The 8,519-nt window shown below is 49.0% G+C and overlaps 1 protein-coding gene across 1 annotated transcript in view; it reads right to left on the minus strand.

The window, feature by feature from the left end:
* Window positions 1–8,519, minus strand: part of megf11 (multiple EGF-like-domains 11) — a 328,088-nt gene that overhangs the window by 86,241 nt on the left and 233,328 nt on the right. The window contains exons 9-10 of the mRNA XM_036968560.1: window positions 8,322–8,485; window positions 5,035–5,137 (exon numbers count right to left, since the gene is read on the minus strand). Of these exons, the coding sequence (XP_036824455.1) occupies window positions 5,035–5,137; window positions 8,322–8,485 (267 nt within the window). The remainder of the gene's footprint in view (window positions 1–5,034; window positions 5,138–8,321; window positions 8,486–8,519) is intronic.

An 8,519-nucleotide genomic window follows, 5' to 3' on the forward strand; every position in this document is an offset into this window, starting at 1 on the left:
CAAGGAGAGAGGGACAGAGACACAACTAGGAGAGAGAGACAGAGACACAACAAGGAGAGAGGGACAGAGACACAACTAGGAGAGAGAGAGACAGCAGAGACACAACTAGGAGAGAGAGACAGCAGAGACACAACAAGGAGAGAGAGACAGCAGAGACACAACTAGGAGAGAGAGACAGCAGAGACACAACAAGGAGAGAGAGACAGCAGAGACACAACAAGGAGAGAGGGACAGAGACACAACTAGGAGAGAGGGACAGAGACACAACTAGGAGAGAGAGGGACAGAGACACAACTAGGAGAGAGAGAGACAGCAGAGACACAACTAGGAGAGAGAGGGACAGAGACACAACTAGGAGAGAAGGACAGAGACACAACTAGGAGAGAGAGACAGCAGAGACACAACTAGGAGAGAGAGACAGCAGAGACACAACTAGGAGAGAGAGGGACAGAGACACAACTAGGAGAGAGAGGGACAGAGACACAACTAGGAGAGAGGGACAGAGACACAACTAGGAGAGAGAGACAGCAGAGACACAACTAGGAGAGAGAGACAGCAGAGACACAACTAGGAGAGAGAGGGACAGAGACACAACTAGGAGAGAGAGGGACAGAGACACAACTAGGAGAGAGAGACAGCAGAGACACAACTAGGAGAGAGAGAGACAGAGACACAACTAGGAGAGAGAGACAGCATAGTCACAACTAGGAGAGAGAGACAGAGACACAACTAGGAGAGAGAGACAGAGACACAACAAGGAGAGAGGGACAGAGACACAACTAGGAGAGAGGGACAGAGACACAACTAGGAGAGAGAGAGACAGCAGAGACACAACTAGGAGAGAGAGACAGCAGAGACACAACTAGGAGAGAGAGGGACAGAGACACAACTACGAGAGAGAGGGACAGAGACACAACTAGGAGAGAGGGACAGAGACACAACTAGGAGAGAGGGACAGAGACACAACTAGGAGAGAGGGACAGAGACACAACTAGGAGAGAGGGACAGAGACACAACTAGGAGAGAGGGACAGAGACACAACTAGGAGAGAGGGACAGAGACACAACTAGGAGAGAGGGACAGAGACACAACTAGGAGAGAGGGACAGAGACACAACTAGGAGAGAGGGACAGAGACACAACTAGGAGAGAGGGACAGAGACACAACTAGGAGAGAGGGACAGAGACAAAACTAGGAGAGAGAGACAGCAGAGACACAACAAGGAGAGAGAGAGACAGCAGAGACACAACTAGCAGAGAGAGAGACAGCAGAGACACAACTAGGAGAGAGGGACAGAAACAAAACTAGGAGAGAGAGACAGCAGAGACACAACTAGGAGAGAGAGAGACAGCAGAGACACAACTAGGAGAGAGGGACAGAGACACAACTAGGAGAGAGAGGGACAGAGACACAACTAGGAGAGAGGGACAGAGACACAACTAGGAGAGAGGGACAGAGACACAAATAGGAGAGAGGGACAGAGACACAACTAGGAGAGAGGGACAGAGACACAACTAGGAGAGAGGGACAGAGACAAAACTAGGAGAGAGAGACAGCAGAGACACAACAAGGAGAGAGAGAGACAGCAGAGACACAACTAGGAGAGAGATAGACAGCAGAGACACAACAAGGAGAGAGGGACAGAGACGCAACTAGGAGAGAGAGAGACAGAGACACAACTAGGAGAGAGGGACAGAGACACAACTAGGAGAGAGCGAGAGACAGAGACACAACTAGGAGAGAGAGAGAGACAGCAGAGACAAAACAAGGAGAGAGAGACAGCAGAGACACAACAAGGAGAGAGAGGGACAGAGACACAACAAGGAGAGAGAGAGACAGAGTCACAACTAGGAGAGAGCGAGAGACAGAGACACAACTAGGAGAGAGAGAGAGACAGCAGAGACACAACTAGGAGAGAGAGCAGAGACACAACAAGGAGAGAGGGACAGAGACACAACTAGGAGAGAGGGACAGAGACACAACTAGGAGAGAGAGAGACAGCAGAGACACAACTAGGAGAGAGAGACAGCAGAGACACAACTAGGAGAGAGAGACAGCAGAGACACAACTAGGAGAGAGAGGGACAGAGACACAACTAGGAGAGAGGGACAGAGACACAACTAGGAGAGAGAGAGGGACAGAGACACAACTAGGAGAGAGAGACAGCAGAGACACAACAAGGAGAGAGGGACAGAGACACAACTAGGAGAGAGGGACAGAGACACAACTAGGAGAGAGCGAGAGACAGAGACACAACTAGGAGAGAGAGAGACAGCAGAGACACAACTAGGAGAGAGAGCAGAGACACAACAAGGAGAGAGGGACAGAGACACAACTAGGAGAGAGAGGGACAGAGACACAACAAGGAGAGAGAGAGACAGCAGAGACACAACTAGGAGAGAGGGACAGAGACAAAACTAGGAGAGAGAGGGACAGAGACACAACTAGGAGAGAGAGAGACAGCAGATACACAACTAGGAGAGAGAGAGACAGCAGAGACACAACAAGGAGAGAGAGACAGAGACGCAACTAGGAGAGAGAGGGACAGAGACACAACTAGGAGAGAGAGAGGGACAGAGACACAACTAGGAGAGAGAGAGACAGAGACACAACTAGGAGAGAGAGACAGCAGAGACACAACTAGGAGAGAGAGGGACAGAGACACAACTAGGAGAGAGAGACAGCAGAGACACAACAAGGAGAAAGGGACAGAGACACAACTAGGAGAGAGGGACAGAGACACAACTAGGAGAGAGAGAGGGACAGAGACAACTAGGAGAGAGAGACAGCAGAGACACAACAAGGAGAGAGGGACAGAGACACAACTAGGAGAGAGGGACAGAGACACAACTAGGAGAGAGAGAGGGACAGAGACACAACTAGGAGAGAGAGAGAGCAGAGACACAACAAGGAGAGAGGGACAGAGACACAACAAGGAGAGAGAGACAGAGTCACAACTAGGAGAGAGAGAGCAGAGACACAACAAGGAGAGAGGGACAGAGACACAACTAGGAGAGAGAGAGACAGAGTCACAACTAGGAGAGAGAGAGAGACAGAGACACAATTAGGAGAGAGAGAGAGACAGCAGAGACACAACTAGGAGAGAGGGACAGAGACAAAACTAGGAGAGAGAGGGACAGAGACAAAACAAGGAGAGAGAGAGACAGCAGAGACACAACTAGGAGAGAGAGAGACAGCAGAGACACAACTAGGAGAGAGGGACAGAGACGCAACTAGGAGAGAGAGAGACAGAGACACAACTAGGAGAGAGGGACAGAGACACAACTAGGAGAGAGCGAGAGACAGAGACACAACTAGGAGAGAGAGAGAGACAGCAGAGACAAAACTAGGAGAGAGAGACAGCAGAGACACAACAAGGAGAGAGAGGGACAGAGACACAACAAGGAGAGAGAGAGACAGAGTCACAACTAGGAGAGAGTGAGAGACAGAGACACAACTAGGAGAGAGAGAGAGACAGCAGAGACACAACTAGGAGAGAGAGCAGAGACACAACAAGGAGAGAGGGACAGAGACACAACTAGGAGAGAGGGACAGAGACACAACTAGGAGAGAGAGAGACAGCAGAGACACAACTAGGAGAGAGAGGGACAGAGACACAACTAGGAGAGAGAGGGACAGAGACACAACTAGGAGAGAGAGGGACAGAGACACAACTAGGAGAGAGGGACAGAGACACAACTAGGAGAGAGAGAGGGACAGAGACACAACTAGGAGAGAGAGACAGCAGAGACACAACAAGGAGAGAGGGACAGAGACACAACTAGGAGAGAGGGACAGAGACACAACTAGGAGAGAGCGAGAGACAGAGACACAACTAGGAGAGAGAGAGAGACAGCAGAGACACAACTAGGAGAGAGAGCAGAGACACAACAAGGAGAGAGGGACAGAGACACAACTAGGAGAGAGAGGGACAGAGACACAACAAGGAGAGAGAGAGACAGCAGAGACACAACTAGGAGAGAGGGACAGAGACAAAACTAGGAGAGAGAGGGACAGAGACACAACTAGGAGAGAGAGAGACTGCAGATACACAACTAGGAGAGAGAGAGACAGCAGAGACACAACAAGGAGAGAGAGACAGAGACGCAACTAGGAGAGAGAGGGACAGAGACACAACTAGGAGAGAGAGAGGGACAGAGACACAACTAGGAGAGAGAGAGACAGAGACACAACTAGGAGAGAGAGACAGCAGAGACACAACTAGGAGAGAGAGGGACAGAGACACAACTAGGAGAGAGAGACAGCAGAGACACAACAAGGAGAGAGGGACAGAGACACAACTAGGAGAGAGGGACAGAGACACAACTAGGAGAGAGAGAGGGACAGAGACACAACTAGGAGAGAGAGACAGCAGAGACACAACAAGGAGAGAGGGACAGAGACACAACTAGGAGAGAGGGACAGAGACACAACTAGGAGAGAGAGAGGGACAGAGACACAACTAGGAGAGAGAGAGAGCAGAGACACAACAAGGAGAGAGGGACAGAGACACAACAAGGAGAGAGAGACAGAGTCACAACTAGGAGAGAGAGAGAGCAGAGACACAACAAGGAGAGAGGGACAGAGACACAACTAGGAGAGAGAGAGACAGAGTCACAACTAGGAGAGAGAGAGAGACAGAGACACAACTAGGAGAGAGAGAGAGACAGCAGAGACACAACTAGGAGAGAGGGACAGAGACAAAACTAGGAGAGAGAGGGACAGAGACACAACAAGGAGAGAGAGAGACAGCAGAGACACAACTAGGAGAGAGAGAGACAGCAGAGACACCTTGTACTGACCTCTCTCTGTATCCTACCATAGTACTGACCTGTCTCTGTATCCTACCATAGAACTGACCTGTCTCTGTATCCTACCACAGTACTGACCTGTCTCTGTATCCTACCACAGTACTGACCTGTCTCTGTATCCTACCATAGAACTGACCTGTCTCTGTATCCTACCACAGTACTGACCTGTCTCTGTATCCTACCACAGTACTGACCTGTCTCTGTATCCTACCATAGAACTGACCTGTCCATCCAGCGAGGCAGCGACAGAAGCCGGTGACGTGGTCACAGCCATCGCCATGACTACAGTCACAATGCCCACGACACTCCAGACCGTACATTCCATCCTGACAACAACAACAACATCAATATAAACAACAGCAACATCACATTGTTTCACCTATCAAAATAATCATATTTCAGGCAGATATACAGTGGCCAGTAGCTTTTAAAATGTAGTGACAGAAGGAGGAGAAGAAGATAACGGAAACAAAGAAGAAGAAGGAGGAGGAGAAGACAAAGGAAATGTTGAAGAAGGAGGAGAAGAACACAAAGGAAAGAAAGAACAAGGAGGAGGAGGAGAAGAAGAACAAAGGAAATGTTGAAGAAGGAGGAGAAGAACACAAAGGAAAGAAAGAACAAGGAGGAGGAGGAGAAGAAGAACAAAGGAAATGTTGAAGAAGGAGGAGAAGAACACAAAGGAAAGAAAGAATAAGGAGGAGGAGAAGAAGAACACAAAGGAAAGAAAGAACAAGGAGGAGGAGGAGAAGAACACAAAGGAAAGAAAGAACAAGGAGGAGGAGGAGAAGAAGAACAAAGGAAATGAAGAAGAAGGAGGAGGAGAAGAACACAAAGGAAAGAAAGAACAAGGAGGAGGAGGAGAAGAACACAAAGGAAAGAAAGAATAAGGAGGAGGAGAAGAAGAACACAAAGGAAAGAAAGAACAAGGAGGAGGAGAAGAAGAACACAAAGGAAAGAAAGAATAAGGAGGAGGAGAAGAAGAACACAAAGGAAAGAAAGAACAAGGAGGAGGAGGAGAAGAAGAACAAAGGAAATGAAGAAGAAGGAGGAGGAGAAGAACACAAAGGAAAGAAAGAACAAGGAGGAGGAGGAGAAGAACACAAAGGAAAGAAAGAACAAGGAGGAGGAGAAGAAGAACACAAAGGAAAGAAAGAACAAGGAGGAGGAGGAGAAGAAGAACAAAGGAAACGAAGAAGAAGGAGGAGGAGAAGAACACAAAGGAAAGAAAGAACAAGGAGGAGGAGGAGAAGAAGAACAAAGGAAATGAAGAAGAAGGAGGAGGAGAAGAACACAAAGGAAAGAAAGAACAAGGAGGAGGAGGAGAAGAAGAACAAAGGAAAGAAAGAATAAGGAGGAGGAGAAGAACACAAAGGAAAGAAAGAACAAGGAGGAGGAGAAGAAGAACAAAGGAAAGAAAGAATAAGGAGGAGGAGAAGAACACAAAGGAAAGAAAGAACAAGGAGGAGGAGGAGAAGAAGAACAAAGGAAAGAAAGAACAAGGAGGAGGAGAAGAAGAACACAAAGGAAATGAAGAAGAAGGAGGAGGAGAACACAAAGGAAAGAAAGAACAAGGAGGAGGAGGAGGAGTAGGAGGAGAAGAAGAATACAACGGAAACGAAGAAGAAGAAAGAGGAGAAGAAGAATTGCAATGTAATAGGCTTTGCGCAAACTGACTTCAACCAACTACACAGAACAAAAATATAAACCCAAAATGTAAAATGTTGGTCCCATGAGCTGAAATAAAAATAACAAAAAGCTTATTTCTCTCAAATGTTTTTTGCACAAATGATTTTCCATCTCGTTTAGTGAGCATTTTATCATTTGTCATAGCAAGAAGCTGATTAAACAGCATGATCATTTCACAGGTGCACCTTGTGCTGGGGACAATAAATGGCCACTCTAAAATGTGCAGTTTTGTCACACAGCACAATGCCACAGATGTCTCATGTTTTGAGGGAGTGTGCAGTTGGCTGTATTCCTGCAGTAATGTCCACCAGAGCTGTTGCCAGAGACTTTGATGTTAATTTCTCTGCTAGACCCCGCGTCCAATGTCGTTTTAGAGAGTTTGTCAGTACGTCCAACCGGCCTCACAACCGCAGACAACGTGTAACCACGACAACCCAACTGACTGATTTCCTTACATGAGCTGTAACTCAGTAAAATCGTTGAAAATGTTGCAAATTGCGTTTATATTTTTGTTCAGCATAGTTCCATTGTGACAGAGACACTCACAGTACAGGATAGGAGGCAGGGTTAGGGTCAGGATTAGGGTCAGGGGTCAGTACTTACAGGACAGGGTAGGAGGCAGGGTTAGGGTCAGGATTAGGGTCAGGGGTCAGTACTTACAGGACAGGGTAGGTGGCAGGGTTAGGGTCAGGATTAGGGTCAGGGGTCAGTACTTACAGGACAGGGTAGGAGGCAGGGTTAGGGTCAGGATTAGGGTCAGGGGTCAGTATTTACAGGACAGGGTAGGAGGCAGGGTTAGGGTCAGGATTAGGGTCAGGGGTCAGTACTTACAGGACAGGGTAGGGGGCAGGGTTAGGGTCAGGATTAGGGTCAGGTTTATGGTAAGGGTCAGCATTTACAGGACAGGGGAGGAGACAGGGTTAGGATTAGGGTCAGGATTAGGGTCAGGGGTCAGTACTTACAGGACAGGATAGGAGGCAGGGTTAGGGTCAGGATTAGGGTCAGGGGTCAGTACTTACAGGACATGATAGGAGGCAGGGTTAGGGTCAGGATTAGGGTCAGGGGTCAGTACTTACAGGACAGGGTAGGAGGCAGGGTTAGGGTCAGGGTTAGGGTCAGGGGTCAGTACTTACAGGACAGGGTAGGGGGCACGGTTAGGGTCAGGATTAGGGTCAGGGGTCAGTACTTACAGGACAGGGTAGGTGGAAATGTTAGGAACAGGGTTAGGGTCAGGATTAAGGTCAGGGGTCAGTACTTACAAGACAGGGTAGGAAAAAGGGTTAGGGTCAGGTTTAGGGTAGGGGACAGTACTTACAGGACAGGGTAGGAGGCAGGGTTTAGGGTCAGGATTAGGGTCAGGATTAGGGTCAGGGTTAGGGTCAGGGGTCAGTATTTACAGGACAGGGTAGGAGGCAGGGTTAGGATCAGTGTTAGGGTCAGGGGTCAGTACTTACAGGACAGGGTAGGAGGCAGTGTTAGGATCAGGATTAGGGTCAGGGTTAGGGTCAGGGGTCAGTACTTACAAGACAGGGTAGGAGGCAGGGTTAGGATCAGGGTTAGGGTCAGGATTAGGGTCAGGGTTAGGGTTAGGGGTCGGTACTTACAGGACAGGGTAGGAGGTAGGGTTAGAATCAGGGTTAGGGTCAGGATTAGGGTCAGGGTTAGGGTTAGGGGTCAGTACTTACAGGACAGGGTAGGAGGCAGGTTTGGGGTCAGGATTAGGGTCAGGGTTAGGGTCAGTGTTAGGATCAGGGGTCAGTACTTACAGGACAGGGTAGGAGGGCAGTGTTAGGGTCAGGGTTAGGGTTAGGGGTCGGTACTTACAGGACAGGGTAGGAGGCAGTGCTCCCCTCTCCAGCCTGGGGAGCAGGTACAGACACCATCCATGGGGTCACAGGCTGCGCCGTTGGCACACAGACAGCTCTGATTACAGCCCAGACCCCAGCTACCACTGGAGCACAGAGTAGAGCAGTCCACTCCCTGCCAACCTGCATGGGTTGATACATGAATCAATCAGTCAGT

Source organism: Oncorhynchus mykiss, chromosome 30 (genome assembly GCF_013265735.2).
Source record: "Oncorhynchus mykiss isolate Arlee chromosome 30, USDA_OmykA_1.1, whole genome shotgun sequence".
Classification (NCBI taxonomy): domain Eukaryota; kingdom Metazoa; phylum Chordata; class Actinopteri; order Salmoniformes; family Salmonidae; genus Oncorhynchus; species Oncorhynchus mykiss.